Genomic DNA, 26,163 nt, shown 5'->3' on the forward strand with positions numbered 1-26,163 from the left:
AGTGGATAATGGTCGTGTCTGGTATGGGCATATCTTGTAATCCTCGGGTATAAATAGACCCCGAGCCCTATGTAATTTGAACACACACATTCAATACAATCCCGGTGCATCGCCACCTTTTGCTTTAGTTTTATTTCGACAAGTTCTTGCTTTCGGGTTAAGCTGCATCGGTTTCGATCTTCAATAAGAGGTAAAACTCGTTATGACGAATTATGTTCTTAGGGATTAGTGCTTATATCTTCATGACACTCTAATCTCGTTTATATAATTCGCCGAGTTATCATATATCTTACATAATCTTCAACAATATCTTTATCTAATCTATTATCGGCTAACATTTGTATGCAGAAGACAGCCGATTAGGTTAGATCTCGACGTTGATTTAGATTATATAAGATATCTACCATTCTATGAATCTTCTAGCGGCTTGATTGTCTAGATATTGTTCTTCTTTTCATACTTAATGCTGCATCAATTGAGTTTGATCTATTAAGTCGTGCTTAGAATACTGATCTCTAGCCTGCCATCTAGTTGTTGATTAGAATAGCATCGGAGTTTCAGCCAATCGTATCTGATTTAACTATACTTACTCTATTTGCTTCGCTGGTATGTTAAATCTGCTTTTTATATTGAGACAATGCTATATTCAAATGTATTAAACTATTGTTCAATATATTATTATTGTTTTAACATCTTAATATAAAGTAGTATCGGAGTATTAGCCGATACATGTTAGATCTATCTGATCGGCTATGTTATAAACACATATAATCCCGTTATGGATGTATATTTCAATCTAAGTGATTTATACTATCTCGGTATAATAACCGATCTATCCCAATCACCTGATTTAAATAAACATCGATATAAGGATTATATATCATTAATATTTACAGCCGATCAAGTAGATTTAGTTTTTCCTTACTTATTCACGACTGCCGATCGATACACAGATGACATCGGCTCGAATATAAATGATATGTCATCGGCATCTGGCCGATCGGCTATCATTTATAGATTTAACCACGGTTCCTTTGTCTTTATTTCTTGTTGATTACAGGATCAAATCAACTGGCACGCTTACACATCCGAAGGCGAGTTTTGGACCTGCACTGGAGTTAAGCAGATCTCCCAGGCCTCGTGTTTTCTGTCAACACCGGCCTCTACATCCAACCGGATATATGCAACCATTTTAATTTTAGGAACTTAGCCTATCAAACAGGGAACTCAGCCCTCAAATAACCCAATCTAAAATTCGCTCCTATGGAGATTTGAACTCAGGACCTTGGGGTGCTACTCAGGTCACTGCAACCACTAGGCTACATGCCCTTTCGTATCTCATTGTGTTATATGAAACGACCGAAATGTGGATGTCTACAAACTAACATTGAGATTCACGAACATGCGACGTATATGTATATATGAATATAACCTGATATTTATACAACATATAGAATTATAGATGGTTCAAGAATTCATATACATAAAAGGAATATACTTGATTATTATCTATATTCTTGCGGCTAATAAACTATATTATACATGCAGGACCTACCAACTTGCGTGACTTAATACCGAAGGTTTCCAATGACATCAATGGCAGTGAGTGCCATAATAGTCACCACAGCAAAGACAATTATGTTGAATATGTAAACAACGATTAGCGGATATTGCCGCCTGATGCGTCTCTTCGCGCGGCGTTCTTGTTCCAAGCGTCCCCCTATCAGAAACATTAGAATGCCTTTAACTGATCCAGGCATTGTAGCCTTTGTTAGCATCATCATCAAGATGTACAATCCGTGATACATAACACGTGTTGGTGCAATCCTTATAGAATTATTCTTGTCCATCACTGCAATTATACTTATGAAGAAGGCTAGCAACATACAAATCAGTGAGAGCCAAAGTGAGTGCATTGCGATTATAAAGCTTGGCCATGAGCGATGCGACTGTGCAATCCTTCCATACAACAAAAGTATTGTTGCAACTACAGAAGTGGTGACTGCAACAGTGTCTAGCACCACGAAGGCGTGGTACAAACGGTCACCATTCAGATTTGCCTTTCCATCTGATCCATATGATCCAGGCATGTTGAATGTAGCCGAGAAGGCGATTGTCGCCACAAGAGTAGAAACAATTGCAAGATACTTTGATGTAGTCGCTTGCCATTTTATGATGTCCTGACCGTTCCATTTCACTATATGGTCTTGCCTTTGTGGTCGGAATTGCGCTCCAGATACATATAGTTTCAAAATTATCCTTACCTGCATTAGGCAAATATAAAGATAATACATTATATTCACCTATTTGAAAATACATCTTCAAACTCAGGAATAATGAAATGAAGATGGAAGATTGAGATGCAAATACCATTGTGTAGAAACCTGTGGACTTTTCTGCCAGGTCATATGGAGTGTGCCCTGCATAGTTCATGATGTGGTTCTGTACCTTTCCACTATATAACAGCTTAGATATAACTTTATATTCCCCTGCAATAACAGCTAAGTGAAGTGGTGTATTCCCCTCGTTGTCTTGTTCATTCAAAATATGCATAAGCATCCTGTTTTTTATAGCATATGAGATAACCGAAACATGGCCTCGCATAGCTGCAACATGCAAAAAGGTTCTTCCATGGTTGTCACGAATGTCTGCGGAAGCTGGGGAGAACTTCAGCAACAAGCGTACTGCAGTTGTATGACCCATCAACGCTGCCACATGCAAGGCGGAGAGGCCGTCACTATCCTGTAACTGTGTAGCACTGGGTGGAGTGTGTTTGAGGATTTCTTGGATGACAGAACAATCTCCGTCAGATGAGGCATAATGGAGTGGGGTGCTCTGGCTGCTGTCAAGTTGGGTTGCAAGCTCTTCTCGCCATTGCAATAGCAAAGAAACCATTTCTGGAGATAACAAATTATGTCGCTCTCATTAGAATTAACAAAGCATGGCGCAGTATAAAATGAATAAGGAATAAGTTAATTACCTAATTTATACACATCATTTTGACTGCATGTAAGTTTCTCAAAACAAACACAAAATGTTTCTTGATACTACTTTATAAGGACTTTTTAGAACGATTTGGGAATAAGTTGAATATTTGATCTGACAAAAGAATTCAAACTTTTAGATCATACGTGCCAAAAGTAAAATTTTTATTTTACTAAGTATCTATAGATGGTCAAATACTCACATGTACATGGGATTATAAGTCACACAATTGTTCGGTCGTGTGCAGTATATGGCATTCAAACCCACGACCTATTTGACACTCTAAATTACTTTTAAAGTTCTAACAAAATAAGTTGAAATTAATGTAAGGTGTTTTCTATTTTTAATTGCATTTTCATTGTTTACTTTTTCCATAAGAAATCTTGAGAAACTTTTATTACTCATAAATTTATATTTTTACCATCCTGCTAGCTCTCAAATATACATATCTTAGATAGCGATTGTCTATAATATGTGAGACCCTACGGTATTTTTAAGAAAAGACCTGGTCAACATGAATCTTAAAATGATATTTTTTTAAAAAATATAATTTTTAATCATATTATTATAAGAAAAGGCTATTGATTTTGTATTGCCACCATCGAGGTTTATAGAAACCCATGAAGCTACTTTAAAGGAAATGAATTTACTAAGTTCGTTGATTTATCATTGACGTTTCTCTCTAGGTGTGTGTGATATGACTTGTATGAAGATAAAAATATTTTTTAAAAAAGAATAAAATATCGCTAGGACGCAATTAAAATGAGCTTTGTTTTTCTATAATGAAAGGGAATAGATTGATTCAATTAAAATAGATCTATATGTAAAAGTTTCAAAGCTACATTGCGGGTTAAACACTTCACTAAAATAGTAAAAGGATTGCAAAAATTATTTTCAAAGATGGCGAGTCTAAGGCAAGAGGCCCGTCACACAAGAGGCTGCATATGTGAGCCACATGTGGAAAGAATGCTCGCAAAGATCTTGTGTAGTAGTGTGATGAAAAAAATTATTTATATGATTAAAAAGATGGAAATCTCTATGTGAAAATAATGGTACTTGTGCCCATATTATTGTTTGCCAACAATAAATAGAACTTGATAGTTCTTTTTAGTATGTAGGAATTATTAACTATTAATTTAACATATACCACTGATAGTTTGCGATCCATCGGTAATTTATTTGTTCTATCGGAAAGTATAGAATCTGTTACGGAGGGCATAATTGAGATCTATTAAACCCCTAGTGGGCTTACAGTGGTATCGTCCCATAGCCCATAGGAATGTGATGGTCAACACTACATTGGATCACTGTGACATATCCCTAATAAACTCATTCTCGATGGATCATTTCTAACCATAAACTATCGGCTACAACATTTCCTACAGTTTGGAATTGTCAACGGTAATTTTACCATCGGGAAAGGTTGCATGTCTGTATAAGAACGGCTAGTGATGGCTAGTTCGGATGGTGATTTCATAGGTTGCCTTTGGTCTAAAACATGGATCGTCTGTAGAAAAAAGAACATATAGAAATAAAATATTCATACCATCATCCATCTATTCTGTGTTGACTAAAGGTGCAACTGTTAGAGCAAACGGGTTAGCACATCCTGTGTACAGAAGGCATAGTTTTGTCTTCATTGATGCACCTTGTTACCTTTGGCTTTAATATATATTACTGCAAGTTTCGTTGGCCGAGTAGATATCTCAACACCTGTTTTTAATTTGCTTTCACGGTTTACAGGTTGTGTCACATAAAAAAATGGATATAAATAAAGATTATATAATAATCACAATTGACGTCTTTAGCAAAAATGCATCCTTCCTGGTTTGTTGAGTCAACTGTTCTTCTGGTTCAGTTGGAAAGACTGACTTTATAGTTAGTATACATAGGAGTATAAAGAACCCTGTTTCACTACAAATTACTCTGTGTATATGTAGTTGCAGACTTGCAGTCTTGCCGAGCTGATAACCAGCTAGCTAGACTTCCAGTTATAGCGCTGTCGCCGGGCGTCCCGGCCACAGGGAGAAAAAAAATCAGGCTGCGTATGCATGAGCAACAGCATCTCGCGCATGCAGCGGGTGAGGTGCCAGGTAGTGCGGTACCCTTACATGAGCAGCCTGGTATACTAATCAGCCTAGTGTCTCTCTATTCTATACGGGAGCATATTCTATGCACACAAGTTTCCCATGCACACTCCGTACACACCAACTAGCAAGTGTTTTGAAAAATTTTACAAAAAAAAAAAATTGGATATTTACTTCTAATAGTATTTCACATATCTTTAAAGTCTCATACTCAAATTCATTATATTTTAGCCGTAATAAAAAAGTGAAAATTCTGACAGTTTTAAGGGTAAAATTCTGTCCGAATTTTGTCTTTTTTGGTACAGCTAAAGTATAATGAATTTGAAGATAAGATTTCACACGTAGGGGTAATGCTATTGAAAGTACGTGTCAAATTTTTTTCAAGAATTTCGGTGATATTTGCTAGTTGGTGTGCACAGAGTATTCACGGAAAGCTTATGTACATAGGATATGTTCCCATTCTATATGCATGCAAGTGGTATATTTTGGTAGTTAATTGTTGATTTTATTCTCCTAAACTACTTATCATATCTATAATCTAATTACACCAATATATTTGATGCAATTAAAGCTCTACAACAAAATCAAATCTCATATGATTATATTCTGACAACAAAAATGTTTTTTCAATGCATTACTAGTGTTGCATGCAGTTTTATTTGGATGTTTCAATAATTATCTTGTGATGTTTCACTAATTTATTTGCAAATGTTGCACATATCTAGATGTTTTAGTAAATATTTTTATAATGTTTCAATAGTTATAACTTAATATTTCATAGGTGTATAAAAATCTTTTAGCAAAATCAAGTATATGCTAATATATGGAATATTTCGTATAACTTAATATTCCATGTTTCCCTCATTGAGGCTCAGGGTTTCTTCTAGAACCTGTTGGTGTTGCAATTCGTATTTTTCTTATGTCTCCATGAAACAATCCATGTTGTGAGTTTAAACATATTTGACCAATATAGTGAAACAATTTTGTATACGTGGGGAACGTCTAAACTTTTGGAACTTTTGGTATAAATATTTAAACGAATTCAATGATATAATTGGATATATAATACATCGACTATATAATTTAGAAGATAAAATCGTTTAAATTTTAATGAGATAATTAATGCATGGAAAGCAGCGAGAGAGAGGAGAGAGTCTATACATGTACTACAACATATAGGCTGAGCAAGGGCACCATTGATGCAAAGGAGGGTGTAAAAGCATGTTAGGTGTGGTCAGGCTGAAAAAAGAGTCACAGGCGCCTGATTCTTTTGCTACGGATCGGGCGCTGCCTCCGTATCGTATTGGTTAGGCAGATAAGCTAGGATGTAAATCATTTCCATTATCTAAAATAAGATCAACTTTCTAACCTGGATTTTGCAGCACGGCGGCGTGCAACGCGTTCTGTGAGTCAGGGCCTGCTGCCGATGCATCCCCACATGACAGCACCGCTCTAACAGCAGCCACTGACCTGCTCATCACCGCCAGGTAGAGCGGCGACATCCCAGAGCCATTCAGCTCCGAAGCCATGGCGGGGGCTATCGCGACCAGCTCCGAAGCCGCTTCGCCATGGCCGTGCCTCGCGGCGAGGTGCAGCGCCGTGTCCCCCGCCGAGTTCTTGCCACGCAGGATCTCCCTCAGCCTGTCCTCCTCCACGCTGTCCCGAGCGAACCGTGCGATCGCCAGGATCGCTCCGGTGTGCCCCGCCCTCGCCACGCAGTGCAGCGGCGTGTCCCCCGTCGAGTTCGCCGCGGAGAGGAGGTTGCTGTCCCGGCGGCACAGCTCGGCGATCAGATCGCAGTGCCCTTGTGCCGCGGCGACGTGGAGGAGCGTGCTCCGCTCTGCAGTCACCTCATGAATGTTGCAGGCTGCATGTTGATTGGCTGTAAAACATGTGAATATCTGTAGGCTTCATCTTTCATGATACTCCTCACGGAAAATATCACTTTTCCATGGAGAAATCTGCGTGTGAAATTCGTAAAAACAGTATGAACAGGAGAGAACTTGCATAGTTGAAGTACCAGCTGCTTGCGCGGCCGGAGTTGCCCGGATAGTCGGTGACTCGACGGCAACGCCACTGCTTTCTCCTAAGAGCCTGACGACCTCATCTGTTTGCCCGTCATATGCTGCGATGTAAAGTTCAGAGCACATGAATAGGTGGTCAGGAATCTTCTTCTTACAACCAGCATGTGTGAACTCCATTAGCTTTGTCTTGATAGTTGATACACATCCTAGTCCCTGTTAGGGTTTATAAACGAGTTAGGATGATACCTCCCCTGATTAGAATACATATATTATGAGCAGCATGTATTCTCGGTCAATGGTGATTTTCTTTAGACCGTCTGTATCATGGCATGTCATTTGTTGAATTGAATATAGAGGTGGCAGATGGTCAAATAACCTAGACTCCCACAGTAATTAACCTCAAAGGTAGTGGGGGATAAGGCTGCGGAGAACAAACTGAGATTAAGAGCTCTATATCTCCGTCGGACCGTGATGATGTCATTCCCCATACTTCCACTAGTGAGCTACACCCTGAACCATTTGTAGGATTGAACTTAAGAAGCAAGCTTATCACACGGGAGGGCGAATGGTAAAAAAACACCAAAAACCGAAATCTTTTCATGGAATAAAAAGAAACCTTCAAACCTGATCACTGATGGAGAAACCATCTTTCGTCGGTCGGCCGATTTCCACAATAGTCCCGGATGCAATAAAAACCGGGGCTAAAGATGATCTTTAGTCCCGGTTCAAAAGGGTAACGGGCATATTTGATCTTTAGTCCCGGTTTGTGTTACCAACCGGGACTAAAGATCATCTTTAGTCCTGGTTCGAATGCTGTCAGGACCTGTCAGGCCCCCCCGGGATCTTTAGTCCCGGTTGATAGGTTGGTAGCACCAACCGGGACTAAAGATCTTAACTTTAGTCCCGGTTGGTAATATACCAACCGGGACTAAAGATCCCGGTGATCTTTAACCCCGGTTGGTGCTACCAACCGAGACTAAAATCTTAACTTTAGTCCCGGTTGGTACCAACCGGGACTAATGATCCCGGTGATCTTTAGCCCCGGTTGGTGCTACCAACCGGGACTAAAGTCCCACCCCTATATATATGTCTTCTTCCTCCTCCAGCTGCCCGAGCAAGCTTCAAAATTTCTTCAAAAAAGAGGGGAGGTCATGCCAAAATTTCTATTGAATTTATTTTGGTGATTACATACAAATCGGAGGTGCCTAAAAGGTTTGCAACTTCATCCTCCAATGTTTTTTTTTTGTCATACTACATTTGCACCTATGTTTTGCACACTTTTTTTGTCTCCAAAATTTAGTTGTAAGTTGATGAGAGAGAAAATGTGTGTGGGGAAGAAAGAATATATAGAAATTTAGTTCATTTGCTAAACAAGGTTTTATAAAATAGTTGAGAAGGAAAACTCTAGTGAAAGTTAATATTAAATAATAGAAAACAAACTAAAATAAAAATTAAAAGAAGTAAAACACATTAAAATTAGTTTAAAACTTTACAAATAGTTTTTAAGAATTATTTGGTGTAATATTTTATGATTTTTGTATGAATAAAGATATCTTATAATTATTGTATGACTGTCATTATTGTAAGAATGATTATTTGTGTGCGGTTTTTTTGACTCATGTAGATGGATCGGCAATGGATGTACGCTGACCGGCGGTCCAAAGAGTTTATTGACGGCGTGCACTATTTTTTGAGAGTGGCCGAAGCTAACAGGCAAAGGGGTTTTATTTGTTGTCCATGCAATAAGTGTAAGAATCAGAAGGAGTATTCTGCATCCAGGACTATTCATTTCCACTTGTTTGAGTCGGGGTTCATGCCAAGCTATAATTGTTGGACATCCCACGGAGAGCAAGGTGTTGAAATGGAAGAAGATGAAGTGGAAGACGACAATATTCCGGACTTTGCTCAGTATGTTGGATTTGAAGGAAATCAAACGGGCGAGGAGGAAATAGCTGTTGATGGTAACGACGTTGCGGATGATCTTGGTCAGATGTTGCAGGATGCCAGGGAAGACTGCGAAAGTGAAAAGGAGGCCCATAAATTGGACAAGATGTTGGAGGACCATAGAACTTCGTTGTACCCAGGTTGCGAGCAGGGGCACAAAAAGTTGGATACCACTCTGGAGTTGTTGCAATGGAAGGCAAAAAATGGGGTTAGTGACAAGGCATTTGGCGATTTATTGAAACTCGTCAAGAACATTCTTCCGGGGGGAAACAAATTGCCCGAGACAACGTACGAGGCTAAGAAGATAGTCTGCCCGTTAGGACTGGAAGTTCATAAGATTCACGCATGTCCGAACGATTGTATCCTATATCGCGGTGAGGAGTATGAGAACCTAGAAGCATGCCCTGTTTGCAAAGCACTACGATACAAGATTAGACGGGACGATCCAGGAGAAGTTGACGGGCAGCTAACAAAGAAGAGAATTCCTGCTAAGGTGATGTGGTATTTCCCTATAATACCACGGCTAAGGCGTTTGTTCAGGAACAAGGGGAATGCTAGAATGTTGCGATGGCACGCTGAAGAGCGTCAACAGGACGGGATGCTGAGACACCCCGCCGATGGTTCGCAGTGGCGAAACGTCGACAGAAAATTTAAAGAATTTGGAAAGGACGCACGAAACATACGGTTTGGTTTGAGTACGGATGGCATGAATCCTTTTGGAGAGATGAGCAGCGGCCATAGCACTTGGCCCGTTACGATGTGTATCTACAACCTCCCCCCCTGGCTATGCATGAAGAGGAAGTACATAATGATGCCGATTATTATTCAAGGCCCCAAGCAACCTGGTAACGACATCGACGTGTACCTAAGACCACTGGTCGAAGATCTTAAACAGTTGTGGAAGAAGGAAGGTGTCCCCGTGTGGGACGAGGACAAACAGGAGGAGTTTAACCTACGAGCGCTGCTGTTCGTAACCATCAACGATTGGCCTGCACTTAGCAACCTATCCGGACAGTCCAACAAGGGGTACAAGGCTTGCACTCACTGTATGGATGAAACAGAAAGTACGTATCTTAAGCACTGTAGGAAGGTTGTATACATGGGTCATCGTCGATTCCTTGCAGCAAACCACCCGGTACGGAAGAAAGGCAAGCACTTCGAACATAAGGCCGACCACCGTACGAAGCCTAAACATCGCAGCGGGAAAACAGTGTTTGCTATGGTTAAAGATCTTAAAGTAGTGTTCGGAAAGGGGCCTGGAAGCCAGCATATAGAGAGCGAAGATGGTCACGCGGCGATGTGGAAAAAGAACTCTATATTTTGGGAGTTACCATATTGGGAATTCTTGGACGTACGCCACGCAATCGACGTGATGCACCTCACTAAGAACCTTTGCGTAAACCTTCTTGGCTTCCTAGGTGTATACGGAAAGTCGAAAGATACACTGGAAGCACGTAATGATCTGAAGCATATGGAACAACGCGGCGACCTTCACCCGGAACCAAAGGAGAAAGGAAGCCATTACTTGAGTCCAGCCAGCTACACTCTTAGCAAGGCAGAGAAGGAAAGTATGTTTGAATGCTTGGAGAGCATAAAGGTACCGTCTGGATACTCCACGAATATCAAGCGAATAATAAGCACGAAGGAGAAGAAGTTCACAAACCTAAAGTCTCATGACTGTCACGTGTTGATGACACAACTGCTACCAGTTGTAATAAGGGGTATCCTTCCAGACAATGTCCGGACAACAATAACAAAGCTATGTGCATTCATGAACGCAATTTCGCAGAAGGTCATCGATCCGGATAGATTAGAAGCCCTTCAGAATGAAGTGGTGCAATGTCTCGTCAGTTTTGAGTTGATATTTCCACCTTCATTTTTCAATATAATGACGCATCTGCTTTGTCACCTTGTGAAAGAGATCCGTATTCTCGGGCTTATGTACCTACACAACATGTTTCCTTTCGAGAGGTACATGGGCGTTCTGAAGAAGTATGTTCGTAACCGTGCTCGTCCAGAGGCAAGCATCGCCAAGGGTTATGGAACAGAGGAGGTCATCGAATTTTGCGTAGAATTTATCGAAGACCTTCGCCCAATCGGGGTACCTGAATCACGCCATGAAGGGAGACTACGGGGAAAGGGAACTCTCGGAAGGAAAGCAATAACGACGGTAGACAACAATTTATTCCGTAAAGCCCATTTCACTGTTCTGCAACACTCTTCATTGGTAGCTCCTTACATCGAGGAGCACTTGGCTCTAGTTCGCGCAAGGAACATCGGTAAGTCCGATGCATGGATTACACGACATCACATTGATACTTTCCCCGCGTGGCTACGACAACATCTCATGGGTAACGAGTCGATCAACCAACAACTTGCCTTCCTGGCGAGGGGACCGTCTGGGTCGATCGCGACATTCCAGGGATATGAGATCAATGGGTACACATTCTACACGAGAGCCCAAGACATGAAGAGCACGAACCAAAACAGCGCTGTTCGTGTCGATGTCATGGGACACGATGGAACAACTGTCACGTATTACGGTGCCATCGAGGACATATGGGAACTTGACTATGGTCCTCTCAAGGTTCCTCTGTTCCGGTGCCAATGGGTTAGGTTGACTGGTGGAGGCGTAATGATTGATGACAGTAGGATGACAACTGTTGACCTTAACAAGGTTGGATACTCGGACGAACCTTTTGTCCTTGCCAATGATGTAACGCAAGTCTTTTTCGTGAAGGACATGTCTAGCAAAGGAAAGAAGGGCAGAGGGCCTGATGAGCCTAAGCGTCAAGTGGTTCTCCCAGGCAAAAGAAAAATCGTCGGAGTTGAGGACAAGACTGACGAGGATTACGATCAGTTGGATGGGCAACCCCCATTCACGGTGACGATTGACCCTAGCATCCTCCTATCAAATGAAGACACCCCTTACTCACGCAGCGATCACAAGGAGGGAACAATAGTGAGGAGAAAGTACGTGCCGTAATTATTGTGTACACGATGTAAACTATTTTGGATGTATTGATTATCCATATAAATCAATTGATGTATGGCATATGTTAATTACGCACGATTATTAGAGGTTTCAACAAGTTTAAATCATGTATATGCTAGTTATATGTGATACTTACAATTTTTAAAAGTTTTAAATCACAGGTGGCAATTTCATATGTATGTTAATTAGAGTTTTTAACATTTAATTTACTAGCATTCATATGCTAATTATAATTGACTAGAGGATTTTTAAAAGTTTTAAATCACGCAAGTGGCAATTTCATATGTTAATTGGAGTTTTTAACATTTAATTTACTATCATTCATATGCTAATTATAATTGACTGGAGAATTTTTAAAAGTATTAAATTTAATATATTTTTAAAACTATCATTCATATATTAGAGTTTTTCACAATTTAATTTACTATCTTTCATATGCTACTTATATATGACTATTCGAATTTTTAAAAGGTTAAAATCATGCATGTGGCATTTACATATGTTAATTAGAGTTTTTAGCATTTAATTTAATATAATTCCTACGCTAAGTACATATGATGGTTACAATTTTTATTAATTTTAAATCATGCAGTATGTACATACATATCTTAATTAGAGTTTTTACCAATATAATAATATCATTCATATATATGCTAAGTATATATGATTATTGGAATTTTTATTAATTATATTTGCTTATTACGATTTATCCACTTAATTTATTACAGACAAAAATAATTTTTCGAAGTAATTGTCATCAATCTTTGTACTTTAAATAATGTTAATGCATTAACTTCTATTTTATAAACACATATGTAAGCGAAAATCATATGCAGTGCTATAATCTTTAGTCCCGGTTCTTAACCCTAACCGGGTTTAAAAAGAATTTCGAAATAGCGGGAAAAGATATTTACTCCCGGTTGTTGAGAACAACCGGGACTAAAGATCTTTTCTTTACTCCCGGTTGTTCTCAACAACCGGGACTAAAGATATCAAGATATCTTTAGTCCCGGTTGTTCTCAACAACCGGGAGTAAAGATCCAGGGGTATATATATTCCTGGTGCGCCCTCGTCTTCTTCACCAACACTTAAACGTTTTCGGCCGATCGATCTCTCTCGGCCTCTCTCCTTCGCTGCCACTGCCTAGGGCAAATCCCCGCGCCGACGCCGCCGTATCTCGCCGTCGTCTCGAGCTCGTCGTCCTCGCCGCCGCCTCCGCCTCCTCCGCTGCCGCCGCATCTCTGGGGTGAGAGCCGCCGCATCTCCCTTCATGCATCTCGATCTCTCCGATCTCGATCTCTCTCCGTCGCCTTCGACGCCGCCGCCTTCGACGCCGCGCAACGCCGCCGCCGCATGCCAACGCCACGCCGCCGCCGCCGTCGCCACGCCGCCGCCGCCTTCGCCGCCGCGCGCGCAATGCCGCCGCCGCCACGCCACGCCATGCCACCGCCGCCACGCCACGCCGCCGCCGCCACGGCCCCACAACGCCACGCCGCCGTCGCCACGCCGCCGCGCCAACCGCCGCCCCGATGCCGCCACACCGCCGTTAACGAACGAGAACGAGAACGATCGAACGAACGAGAGCGAGAACGAACACGTCAACGTACGTTGCCGCGACAACGTGAACGAGAACGAGAACGATCGAACGAACGTGAACGAGCTAGGGAACGTGAACGAGCGAACGAACGAGGACGAACGTTAACGTGAAATGCAATATATATATATATACATGTATATATATATATATGTTACTTCGCATTTATCCTAATACATTTTTTTTATTTTGCAGAAAAGACGTGTTGTCGGAGTCGTCCGTCAAGCCTGAGTGGAAGAGCTAGCCCTAGAAGGAATTGGAGCAGGCAAGTGACGTAATAATATAAATGATTGTTATATTTGTAATGCAATTAATTAAGATTATTAGACCTGTAATTAGACTTATCATATAAGATTGTGTAGTGTTCTAATATTATTTGAGTTTTAATATAAGATTATTTTATTGCAAATTAGACTTAGTATGACATTATTGACTACGGAATTGGTGCGACTCCTAGGAATTGACTATTGTAGTCTTAATTAGACTTAGCATATACGCACGAAACACTTAGCATACATTACTATTTTAGTCTTAGCATGTAATATTATTTGAGTTTTAATATAATATTACTTTATTTGTAATTAGACTTGGTATGTAATTATTGACTACGGAATTGGTGCGACAAGTAGCAATTGACTATTGTAGTCTTAATTAGACTTAGCATATACGCACGAAACACTTAGCATATACATGACTATTTTAGTATTAGCATGTAATATTATTTGAGTTTTAATATAAGATTATTTTATTTGTAATTAGACTTAGTATATAATTATTTACTAGCTAGGGTTGTATAATATACGTCACCTAGACTTAGCTTATATCACGATTTGTAATTAGACTTAGCACGTAAGGTTGTGTAGGGTTCTAATGTACGACATTTACACTTAGCATACATGACTTAGATTGTTAAAACATAAATGTCTCGTGACTTAGCAGATGTTTCTTGTATCAACAGATGGCTGACCGCGATGAGGAACAGATATTGTACGATACAATCGCGGAGGGAAGCAGCCAGTACTGGAATGAAGAAGAGGGGAACGAGGATCCAAACCAGTACTTGAACGAGGAAGGGAACGTGGAGAGGGATGCGGAGGGGAACCAGCAGGGGCACGTGGAAAGGGATGTGGAGGGGAACCAGGAGGAGGAGGCTAGTGGTAGTTAACCCTCCGTTGGACAGAAGAGGGCACGCGGGCAACGAGGTGCAGCGAAGAAGCTTGAGGGTCGGCACATCATAACGGAAGTGGAAGAAGATGGACGTCCTAGTGCCCCGGCCGAAGCCGCCAAGAACTATGTACGTCACAGCGGTTGGGTTGTGCGGGATAACGTGCCTGTCAGTACGGTGTACTGGCGAAGAACAAGGGCACGCGGAGATCATGAGAGCTTTGTCCCAGATTCGGAGAAAGAGATGCTGTGGACCACAATGCTCGAGACATTCACCCTTCCTGCGGGTACAGAGGACAAAGTGAAAAGGTGGACTCTGAAGAAAATGGCAGAACAGTTTCAGAGCTTCAAGGGAGATCTGTACCAGAAGTATATACTGAAGGGGCAGACACCGAACTTCGACACATTCCCAAAGCTAAGGGATCACTGGGACGAGTTCGTTGCATATAAGACAGGTGAACAAGGGAAGGCGATGATGGAAAGAAACAAAGAAAATGCCGCCAAGAAGAAGTACCATCACCACTTGGGGTCAGGAGGCTATAGCGTTGCGATGCCGAAGTGGGAGCAGATGGAGGCTAGCTTGATTGAGAGGGGTATCGAACCAGCAACAGCCAATTGGCCGGAACGATCGAAGTTCTGGTACTATGCTCACGGTGGAACGCTCAACCCAGCTGATGGCTCACTGGTCTTCGGCTATCAGATACAAGAGGCTGCGCGACGACTAACAGATGCAGTGGAAGCCTCCTCTCAGGGCACGTTCCGACCAGACAGAGATAGGGACGAGCTGACACTCGCCCTGCAGACTCCAGAGCATCCAGGACGAACTCGAGGGAAAGGGGTGATTCCTTGGAAGATTGGTTTCAAGGAGGACATCCACACGTACAGGAGTTGGATGAGGAGCAAGAGAGATACCGAGGCGAAGATTGCAGACCTAGAGTTCCGGGTATCGAGCTACGAACTCAACATGCAAGAGGAGGTGGCAAGGAAGGTTGATGAACGCATGGCCGCACATCGGTCCCATGATCCCCAGCCGACCATTCCTCCTGCAATGGTGAGCCCGTCAGGAAACCGTAGCAGCTGCGCCTCAACGGGGCAGGTAGGATCACAGAGCATGGACGCCATGCAAACACAGGATGAATCGACCTGTCCCGTTGATGACATCACTCAGCGGACACCATGTGAGCTGCATATTCCTTTCAAGAACTTATCAATAAAGGTAAGATTTAGCCATTCCGCTAGTTGCTGCTTATATATGTTGATTACTAATAAATAATCTCTCACAACATGAAGGTGGCGTCGGGCATGGCCATCCCAACGGACCCTTCAGGTACTTACCACTGCAGGCCGATTCCAGCAGGATACTCCAAGGTCGAAGTTGAGTTGGTCGAAGGCGCGTACGAGGACCTCGAGCTGGATTACCCTGGAGGAGACGGTGAGACGCATCTACGAGACACATGCCATGCCATTATTCTATGGCGCAGGCGGTACATCATCCTCCCTGGGCGACAAGCGGCGTCTCGTGCACCATCTCCTCCGGCTCCGCCATCTCCTCCTCAGGATCCTGCACCGTCTCCTCTTCATGCTCCGCCAGCACCGTCTCCACCTCAGGCTCCAGCATCGACTCCTCAGGATCCTGCACCGACTCCTCCTCGTGCTCCTACACCTACTCCCCCGCAAGCTCCTCTTCCGGCACCTTCAAAGTCAAGGGCCCCCACAGCTCCACCGCTTGCCCACACAAGGGCAACAAAGAAGGCGAAAGTTGACGCCGCCAAGAACAAGGACCCGGGGTACGATTGCACGCAAGAGGAGCTTGACGCTTACGTTGCATCAGAAGTCAAGAGACAATTCAAGCCTCGAAGTCCAGAAAAGAAGATTCCTATAGACCCCAGTGTCAGGAACTTCTTCAGGGGTATGTCTGCATCTGTCAAGGAGGCCATCAAGCTATCGGACTATGAGCGAACGCTGAAGAAAGCATCTTCTGGAAAGTCCAAACCAGTCCATCAGCTTGGAGAGCAACCAAACCAGGAGATCGAGCCGTTGGTGACCGGTAAAGAAATGACGATAGAACAATTTATTACTGACACCGGTCTAACTACGGATCAATTGCTAGGAGTCGCACCAATCGAAAAGGCGGAAGTGAAATACATGTATGAACTCGGTAAACCGCTTGTCAAGCCTGAGCTGCTGCAGTCCCTACCCACACAAATGTACAAGTTCCATCAGCTGTACATGGAGATGAGCGCCACCGGTAGAGAGATGATCGGAGTGAGGATCAGGGACACGGACTTCTTGCAAGGAGATGACATTCTCTAGATCAATTTCAGGGGAATCTACGAACTATACCAGCTGGACGCCCTCGACGTCTCTATTATGAGTTGCTGGATTTTGTAAGTATATCGTTCAGTTAGATTTCTTACTATACGTCTCCTTTAATTAATTAGGTCCTTGTATATAAGTAGACCATAGAAAATAATATACTCCCTTTTATCGTTGTAGAATGGAGATTCAAAGGGCCCGACGGCGGAGGGTTTTCGATACTGGATTCATCGACCCTCGGAAAGTAAACGTCGCAATGCTCGACCAATATCCACAAGAAACAGAGGACAATCTCGTCCATCTCCTGAAGGCGCAGCATTACAAGACGTTCATACTGTTGCCATACAACACAGAGTTAGTTTAATTTTACTGTCTTCCTACATACCAAATTTCATTCCCGTACGAACTTGCTAAGTGTTTCATATGTAATGCATCCCACGCACATTGCAGATTCCACTGGGTGCTTTTACTCATCGACCTGGAGGCCTGCACCGTCAACGTATATGACTCAATGGATAAAAAAGAGTCTACGTTTGACAAGGTTTTCGAACTTATAGACAGGTACCGTCATAAGTTCCTTTGTTAATTAAGAAAATCTTGTTATGTTAATTGCTACTACGAATCATAGCTTTAAACTCCATGTAGGGCTTGGTATCGGTTCCGTCATTTGGTCCGCGGCAAATGGAGAGAAAGACTTAGGCGGAAGTTCAAATTTCCTGTGAGTACACATGCTCTACATTTATATTTCTCCGATTCAAATACATACAAGTGTATATTAATTAGATCTCTCGTTGTTTGTCATTTATTTTTAGTGCGCAAAGCAAAAGCAGGGAACTAACTTGTGCGGCTATTACGTGTGCGAGTATTGCCACTGCCTTGCAGACCAAATCATCACCACAAGAGAGCTCGATGTACGTACAAATAAATTCAAAATTTCATTACGTAGCGATTTCTTGTTTAATTACTAATCAATTTCATACATTCATATAGTTTATTCGCATGAGGGATAACCTGACCACACACAAGGAATTTATCGCGACGGTTCAAGAACAACTCATGGGATTCATCAACGAAGAAATCCTTGATCCCAAGGGTGAATTCTACTACGACGGAAACACAATTCACCGGTCCTTAGCTTCTGAACTAGCAGCGAGTACTACTACGTCGAAATCGTAGCTAGCTAGGACATATAATGGATTGTAATTAATACATGACTACATATGTTTCTATATGCATGTGTACACATTTTCTATAATGTAAATATATTTTGTTCATATATATATCTATATACATATGCATTTGCATAACATATATATGTATAAATACATATATATATGTATGCATATATATGTATTGAAACATATATATGCATGGTTTTTATATATATATATATATATATATATATATATATATATATATATATATATATATATATATATATATATATATATATATATATATATATATATATATATATATAGTAAATTTGTTTGGTGCTCCATGGTGCCTGGGCTCCATTGTTGAAATTGAGTATATACCCAATTCAAATGAGTATGAAACTTTTTCAATTACTTAAGTATTAACATTAACTACTTTACTAACTAGTTTAAAGCAAGTTTGAACTGAATTTGAACTTGTTTTTGTTAGATTTTGATTCTAGGTATATAGCATCCATACATATAATTAGTTAGGTATGTAATCATGGATTGTGAAATAAAGTTAGATTTGAGTTGTTTGTTGATAAGTATAGGTATGAATCAAATTATTATAACTAGGTATATACTCACAATTTGAAAAATTTGAAAAATTTGAGTGATTTTGTGCATTAGATACCATGGTGCCCGGGCACCATGGTGCCCCATATGAGTGTCCTATATATATATATATATATATATATATATATATATATATATATATATATATATATATATATATATATATATATATATATATATATATATATATATATATATATATATATATATATATATATATATATATATATATATATATATATATATATATATATAAACCATGCAGCAACAGGGCCATGCAAAAAAAAAAATGGTCAGCTCGATCTTTAGTCCCGGTTGGTAACACCAACCGGGACTAAAGATCGATTTTTACTCCCGGTTATTTCACCCGGGACTAAAGATAGCGATCTTTAGTCCCGGATTGGTACTCCCGGTTTGGAAACCGGGACTAAAGGGGGGTTACGAACCGGGACTACAAAGGGTTTCTCCACCAGTGGATGGTATCCGGCATGACAGGTGTGTATATGCCGATCTGACTGTGTTAATACAAACCGAAGAATTCTTGAAAGTAAATCAATTTTATTGCTTCCAACTGTGTTTATACAAAATGCAACAACAACACTCTCCTCTTAATTTTTGAACTCAAATCAAAACCTAAGCCAAAAGCATATTTTTTTCAAAAATATATCCACTACTTATTCAACTTTACTTTTTATTTCTGGTGATAAAGAAGAGTTGTGTGGTGCTTCACTTATATCTATGCCACAACTAGTGAATGAACATATTAATTCTATAATTGAATCACCATGTATTGAGTTTAAACATGCTATTCACATTGCTAGCGAGAATGAAAATCTTAGAATGTTTACTTCTTTAAATATTTGGGGTTATATTTTCAATTTGATGATCTTTGTCTACTCAACTGTTTAGAGAAAAAAATATTATTTGCTAGATTTGAATTGCCATGTCCTTCTCACGTAGAATTTTATGTGATTGGCAATTATGATAATAAAGGGAAGTATAATGTGCATAAAGGATTGCCTGTGTATATCTAATTCTCTATCTAGTTTCTCTAGTTGTTTAAGTGATTTACAGGTTGGTTTGTAAGAACGGAAGTGTTGTGGTTTTCCAAGTTTTATAATTTCAGAATCCAACCATATGATCAACAAGAAGACTACCTAACCCTATATTGTGATAGACAAAATAAGTTCAATAGGCTCAATAACAAGGTGAAACCAAGGACGGTTTCGAATCGAGAAGGGGAGGATGATGAGGACATCACTAACTCGGATATATGCATGCTTATGTTATAAATCAACAAGCTAAATGTGCATATGTTCTACATTATATTTGTTTATTATATGTTTGAACAAACGTTACTGCACCAAGAATTTTGTTTTTTTTTGTTTGTCGTAATACTTGTGCGGATGAAGGAAAGGAGTGTGGGCTCACAAAATGTTTGGATGATCCATCAAGTTGATTGGGACCAATACAAACATTCCCCAAGTCTACTCCAACATCACCACGCCTTCTTTTCTCTAGGGATGAGAACAGAGCAGATACAGACGGATAATGCTCATACCATATTCGTTTTCATATTTTTTTACCGGATACGAAAACGAATACGGATAGCTAGAGTACGGAAACAAATACGGATTATCTCTAATACGAATAAGAATCGAATATGATCGGGCACGAATACAGAAACATTATTTTCTCGGAAAACGAAAACAAACTCAACTTCTAATAGAAACAAATATCAACATATATAATTAGCTCATTTTATATAAAATGAAGTATAATTTATAAATATTTTTTAAAATTTAAATAATATTAATAGTATGGACTAGTGTTAAGAGATAAACTACTATTAAAATCTATAAATGTATATTGAAGGTTATAGAGTTAGAAAGAAATGGGGTATGTCTCATAGCTTCTGCGGATATCTGAATAATACTGTTCACCGGATATCCGAATTATTATCCGTATCCGACGGAAACCCTGATACCATATCCGTATTCGTATCCATATCCGAACTATCAGAGATTATCTGATCCGAAAGGTATCAATATCCGTTTTTGTCCGGAGCAGATGGAAACTATCCGCTCCGTTGTCATCCCTACTGCCCATGCGTTGCGTCGGAGCTACCCGCGGGCTGCCCATAACCTCTGTTGTGGCCTTCCCACACGCTGGTCCCGGAACTGCTCCTTAGCTGTGGCCCTGCGCTGGAGACGGCAGAACGAGCTAGATGGGGTTGGAGACTTGGAGGTGGGTAAGTTATTTTGCCAGGGGTACAATAGTCCCTTTGTATTTTGTAAATACTTTTTTCTTTTGTTTAATCTCATAAATTTGGGTCCACCTAACTGCCATCTAAAATATGGGCAAACTAAAGTTTCGTTTGAAAAAAGTAAGGAAAAAACATAAACCCTAAAAACGAAGGGTAAAATCACAATTGCAACACAAAGTAGAGGTAAGAACACAATTGCTCTCCTTGCATAATTCATAAGAAATGTATACATTACCAAATTGGATCATCTGGCCATAAATGATAAAAATAATATATACCTTCCACATTGACCCTTGCATTATATCGATCATTTACGTCAAAAAAAAATTATATCGATCACAAGCAACTACTTTTTAAGAACTATCAACCATCTCAAACCATTGGAAAATTTCAAGCTCAAAACCCTGAAACTCTATCTAAAATAGCGCATGGGGGATAAAATGGTAGTATATAAGGTTGCAGGTTTCCTTACTGTGAAAGGAGGTGTAATTTTTTGCACTGTTGCTTCTCCTTGACGATAACCATCACGGGTCCCCGATAGCAACCGCCCACCATGGTGTTTTCCTCGAGTGCCCCCTCCAGCCTTGGGGCAGCAGGTTTGTGCCTTCTGCAGGTGCTACCCATCCTCAACATGGCATCTATGCCATTCTCTTCAATGTTGGCGGCGGCAAGGCAGCTTTTTCTGTTGCTGCTCCCTTGATCTGGAGGAGCAGTGAGCCAGTGACACAGGATGAAAACTAAAAGATGCGTCTAAGTATTAGAGCAAATAGCAGAGACAATAAAGATTACATACACAGGAGAATTACTGTAGTACACTAACTTCACCCACGCACTTGCTCGACTTCAGCCCACAGCTCATTGACTTGCTTAGGCATGCAGTTGTTGCCCCCCTAGCTAACTCCTCGCTTTGCTCATACAAGTATTGCTTCTGGAGAAAATTTTGTGAGGTCTTAAAGATACCTACAGATCCACAACAAGCTACCTTTAAACGCAGCTCAATCTATAACTTTAGTGAAACTAAGGTTTCACTTATTGGCATCAAATTTAAACTAAGCCCGAGGAAAAACCCAGCGAAGTGGGCTTTACCTCCATTCCTTGGTAACTAACAAAGCAATCTTGACAAAAAAAATATATAATTTTAATCCCTTTAAATTCCAACCCTCTTAGCTACACTGTAATTATTATATACATGCTTAAAACATCATAGGAAATGAAACATAAATATCAATTCTGCTTGTCCTGCAAATTATTAGTAGTAGATCTTCCTAGTGACTCTCATAGTCTCCTTATCCTGAAAATCAGGAGCATATCACTACTTCATTAGCAGTCAAGGACATCATTTCAGATTCATAAATGAATGAGAACATGTTAGCAGGGAATAGTTAATATTATCAACAGAGTATATAGCCACATATAAATTACTAATATTAGTACATCTCAAAAGCAAATATATATGTTATTGACATCAATATCCAATGAAGTAAAATTCATAACCAATTTTCTGATAAGTGATGCACTGCCTATGTACCTTTTCATTCTCTCTGACAAGGCTGCACAAAAGCTCAGCCCTAATTGCACTCATGAGAAAAGGGCAGGGTAACCGAAACTAGAAGCACTAACAAACAATATCCTTATTTGTTAAAAGATCAGAAAGTAAATTATACTCACAATAATAGTTCAGTTCTTTAGTAATTTACCTCCAAGATTCAATCCAACTGCATTTCACAATGTTGTTAAGGATTAATTTCTCCCGGCCCTTAGATCTTAGATCTAAGTATAACTAATTACTTAGATCTTACCAAGTAGTACCATGTGGGTTCCACATGTGATTGTCACGCAAAAATAAGATTGCAAAATCGGCCAACATTGATTATATTTGAGTACAAAGAAATAAAATATCCAATGTTCTACAGTTATATTATATATAGCCTATAGGCAGGGTCGGAAATTTCGGACCGAAATTTCCGAAATTTCGGCCGTTTCGGTGGGTCCCGATAGTAAGTGCGTTCCGGTCAAATATTTCGGCCAAAAAAAATTCGACGGGAATTTCTCACCAAACCCTAAAGTCGCTGTTCGCTCTCCCCCTCCGCCTCACCTCATTGCGCCGCCACACAGAAACCGCATCAGATCGAAAAAAATCGCCACTCGCCAGTCGCCGCCTCCGCGCCTCGACGCCGGTCGCTGCCTCGCCACCTTGATCCAGTCCACCGCCGGCGCTGCACACCCGCCTCCAAGCCGTCGCACCGTTGCCCCCAGCCTCCCCAGCCGTCGCCCGCTTCTCTGCGCCCCGAGCCATTGCCTGCTGGTCGGCGTCGCCCCTAGCCGTCGCCTGCTGGTAGCCATGGCACTGGGACTGGGGAAGCAACAGGGAGTAGAGGTAAAAAAAAAATCCTATTTCTGCCATTGGGACATTAAGAACTGATGTGCTGCTATATTTGTGGACATTATGAATTGATATGCCGTGGAAATTTGTATCTGTCAGTGGGTGTGTTCGGCTGATGTCAGACTTTGAACCTACATTTTAGCATCTGTTAGTGCGTTTGTTTGGCTTTATTTTGTGAATTTGTGATGCAGCATATGCCTGCCGAACAGAACTTTTGTTGCTTTCTGTTTTTGTTCATTTTTTTGGAAATTTCGCCCGAAATTTTTAAATTTGAATTCAAAATTTTTAAAAAAATTTCGTCCGAAATTTCCCCGAAATTTCCGAAATTTCAGAATTTCAGTGACCCCGATACAAATCAGTGTTCCGATAGGTTGAACCCTGCCTATAGGGGCAGGCATGGCATAGTTAATTAATATCTTTTCCTATTAAGTTATCAGAAAATTTAACAAAAGAATAATGGATTATGCATCAATTAAAAAGAACTCAAAGTCAGCTGTTACCTTACCTGAAATATGAATTGGAAAGTAAATCAAGCACTTCTTCTTGTTGGTTTACCTGTAAAATATAGGCTTCTGTCAATTATTCAACCGATGTGTCCTGTGCTCTCACAACAAGCACGAGCTGAACTCAAATCTTACAGATCATCAATCCAAAATACTTACCGCATCTTATAGGCACATCGATAGATATGTTGATCGGTTGATTTCAATTGGCGAGATTATTGCCTGCTTGCTCTAAAATCAGGTTGGAAGTTGAAAGCTGAATCAAGCATTTGTGCAGCTGGCTCGTGGTAGACTGAACAACGATGGCCATTGTCTTCACTCTGCAACTCTGCATGCAAGCCGCATCCATGGTGTTCACTCTGCAACATGCGCCTGCGAACAAAAATAGGCCGATAATGCTTGCTGCAGTGCTGTTTAGCCCTAAGCACTCAACTAAAACCTGGGGAAATTCCACCTAGAAAGTAAAGTAGATTTGAAACAGCACGAGGAAAAAGGCCTGAACACCGATCAAGTAACAGGAAAAAAGAAAATCAAACAGAATAAAGGGAGTACTCTTAGATCAGATTGGCATGGCGACTTGGCGAGTGGAGGCGGCTGCAATCGCACATACGGAGCTCGGGGTAGTGACGCACTTGCGTGTGATGCAATGCATATGGCGCCAACCCTCCTCCTCTCTCAAGGACTGCACGACCACATCTGGCCGGCCCTCCAAGTAGGCAGCGACCTCAGAGAAAGTGGGACCAACGCAAGGGTTACCAGCGGTGGGTCAGTGAAGCGCGGCGGCGCGGGGGAGCAGGAGGAAGGGCGGAAGCGGCAGTGGGCCAGTGGCAGACATTTTGGCAGGTCTAAATGTACAAGCACATCATGTTAGTTTGTTCTTCTTTCTGTTCGATTTCAGATTATGCGAAGGAAGAAATGGACTGGGAGCGGAAGGCTTTACCGGCGTGATCTAACACGATGCCTCGATAGAGGAATTCTTTGATTCCAGCTGGCTGCTGCAATAAAATCAGAGCATGAGATGCGCAAGAAGTGGCGATAGAAATGAAGACCTGGGTGGTTATTCAGATAAAGAATAGGAAGCCGAAAGCAATGGAGGAGGCCGCCTTAGCCGGCGAAGTGAAGAATGTGCAGCACTGCGTGCCCGCCGATCCGGACGTGATGGAGGAGCGGGAGGCCTCGCCCCCGGCCGTCTTGGCAAACGTTCTGCGGCGGCGGGGTGACCGACTGTTGCTCATCCTGCAACCTCCTATTGCTGCTTTGGTCGCCGGATTTTTGCCGAGAAGACGAACGGCGGTGAGGGGGTGGCACCACCCGTGAGAGAAAACTGCTTGGCCGCCGCGGACCGCGGAGAATATGCACTCCCAAACGTGGATGTGGGCGGAGCCGGGGGCGCAGCGAGGAGGAGGAGGGTATGGCGACGCTGCGGGGAGGGAGGCACGGGGGTGCGGTGGGGGGAGGAAGAAGGGGCTAGGGCCCCCAGGGAGGGAGGCGGCGCGGTGGATGCGGGCGAGCAGGGGCGACGGGGCGGCGACGACGACGATGGGGAGGCGGTGCGGCATGGAGGAACGGGGAAAGGGAGGCAGTTTTTTCGCGAAAAATGGGAGGCAGAGCGCGTGGGAGGATCGTCCGATGAATTTCGTTCGTTGGATCTCAAGGTTGAGTTTTATTTTTCCACAACGAAATCTATTTGAGCAGGACTAGCCGGGGCCGTTTTCCCTGGAAAGGTTTACCCCGAGTCCTATTCCGCTCCGCTTCCATCGATCTACTGCGGGGGCGCCTGATGGGCGATCGATCGCTCAGCGAGCGATCCAGCGATCGGTCCCGCCCCCTCCTTTCTCCCCTTCCTCCTCCCCTTCTTTTCCTATTACATTACACCACACAAAATTTTTTTAAAAAAAACAAAAAGTTAGAAAAATTTATGTATAAAAAATTTGAATTCAAATTTAAATTTGAATCGGGTACGTAAACTTTTGACTTATAAACTTTGGATCTATAAACTTTAGGTCTATAAACTTTATGTGTATAAACTTTAGAGGTATAGAAATACTATATATGAAAAATATTTGAATTTAAATTCAAATTTAAATCGGAAATTTGAATTCAAATTCAAATTTGAATCAGATATAA

The 26,163-nt window shown here is 41.4% G+C and overlaps 1 protein-coding gene across 3 annotated transcripts; it reads right to left on the reverse strand.

The window, feature by feature from the left end:
• Positions 1-1,405: 1,405 nt before the first annotated feature.
• LOC107279459 (ankyrin repeat-containing protein At5g02620-like) lies at positions 1,406-25,717 on the reverse strand. Of its 3 annotated transcripts, XM_066305526.1 has the most exons (9): positions 24,977-25,717; positions 24,196-24,408; positions 24,039-24,088; positions 21,944-22,110; positions 21,623-21,851; positions 7,093-7,309; positions 6,442-6,954; positions 2,371-2,897; positions 1,406-2,264 (listed from the first exon to the last, which is right to left on the reverse strand). In XM_066305526.1, exons 6-9 carry the CDS (start codon positions 7,271-7,273, stop codon positions 1,569-1,571), a joined length of 1,917 nt encoding a protein of 638 aa, XP_066161623.1. In that variant the 5' UTR covers positions 7,274-7,309; positions 21,623-21,851; positions 21,944-22,110; positions 24,039-24,088; positions 24,196-24,408; positions 24,977-25,717; the 3' UTR covers positions 1,406-1,568. The 3 variants fall into 3 exon arrangements, 1 of the variants encoding a protein (XP_066161623.1); XR_001541319.3 differs by lacking the exons at positions 1,406-2,264; positions 2,371-2,897; positions 6,442-6,954; positions 7,093-7,309 and adding an exon at positions 24,589-24,881 and having other exon boundaries at positions 21,339-21,851; positions 24,977-25,584; XR_010737673.1 differs by lacking the exons at positions 1,406-2,264; positions 2,371-2,897; positions 6,442-6,954; ... (1 more) ...; positions 21,623-21,851; positions 21,944-22,110 and adding exons at positions 23,148-23,503; positions 24,589-24,881 and having other exon boundaries at positions 24,977-25,182.
• Positions 25,718-26,163: the final 446 nt, after the last annotated feature.

This window comes from Oryza sativa, chromosome 11 (assembly GCF_034140825.1).
Source record: "Oryza sativa Japonica Group chromosome 11, ASM3414082v1".
Lineage (NCBI taxonomy): Eukaryota > Viridiplantae > Streptophyta > Magnoliopsida > Poales > Poaceae > Oryza > Oryza sativa.

Coding starts and splice junctions, on each gene's coding strand:
- LOC107279459 (XM_066305526.1), bottom strand. CDS start 7,273: ATGGAGTTCACACATGCTGGTTGTAAGAAGAAGATTCCTGACCACCTA. Junction 6,955..7,092: donor TCCGGCCGCGCAAGCAGCTG/GTACTTCAACTA, acceptor CATGTTTTACAG/CCAATCAACATGCAGCCTGC. Junction 2,265..2,370: donor CCACAGGTTTCTACACAATG/GTATTTGCATCT, acceptor TGCCTAATGCAG/GTAAGGATAATTTTGAAACT.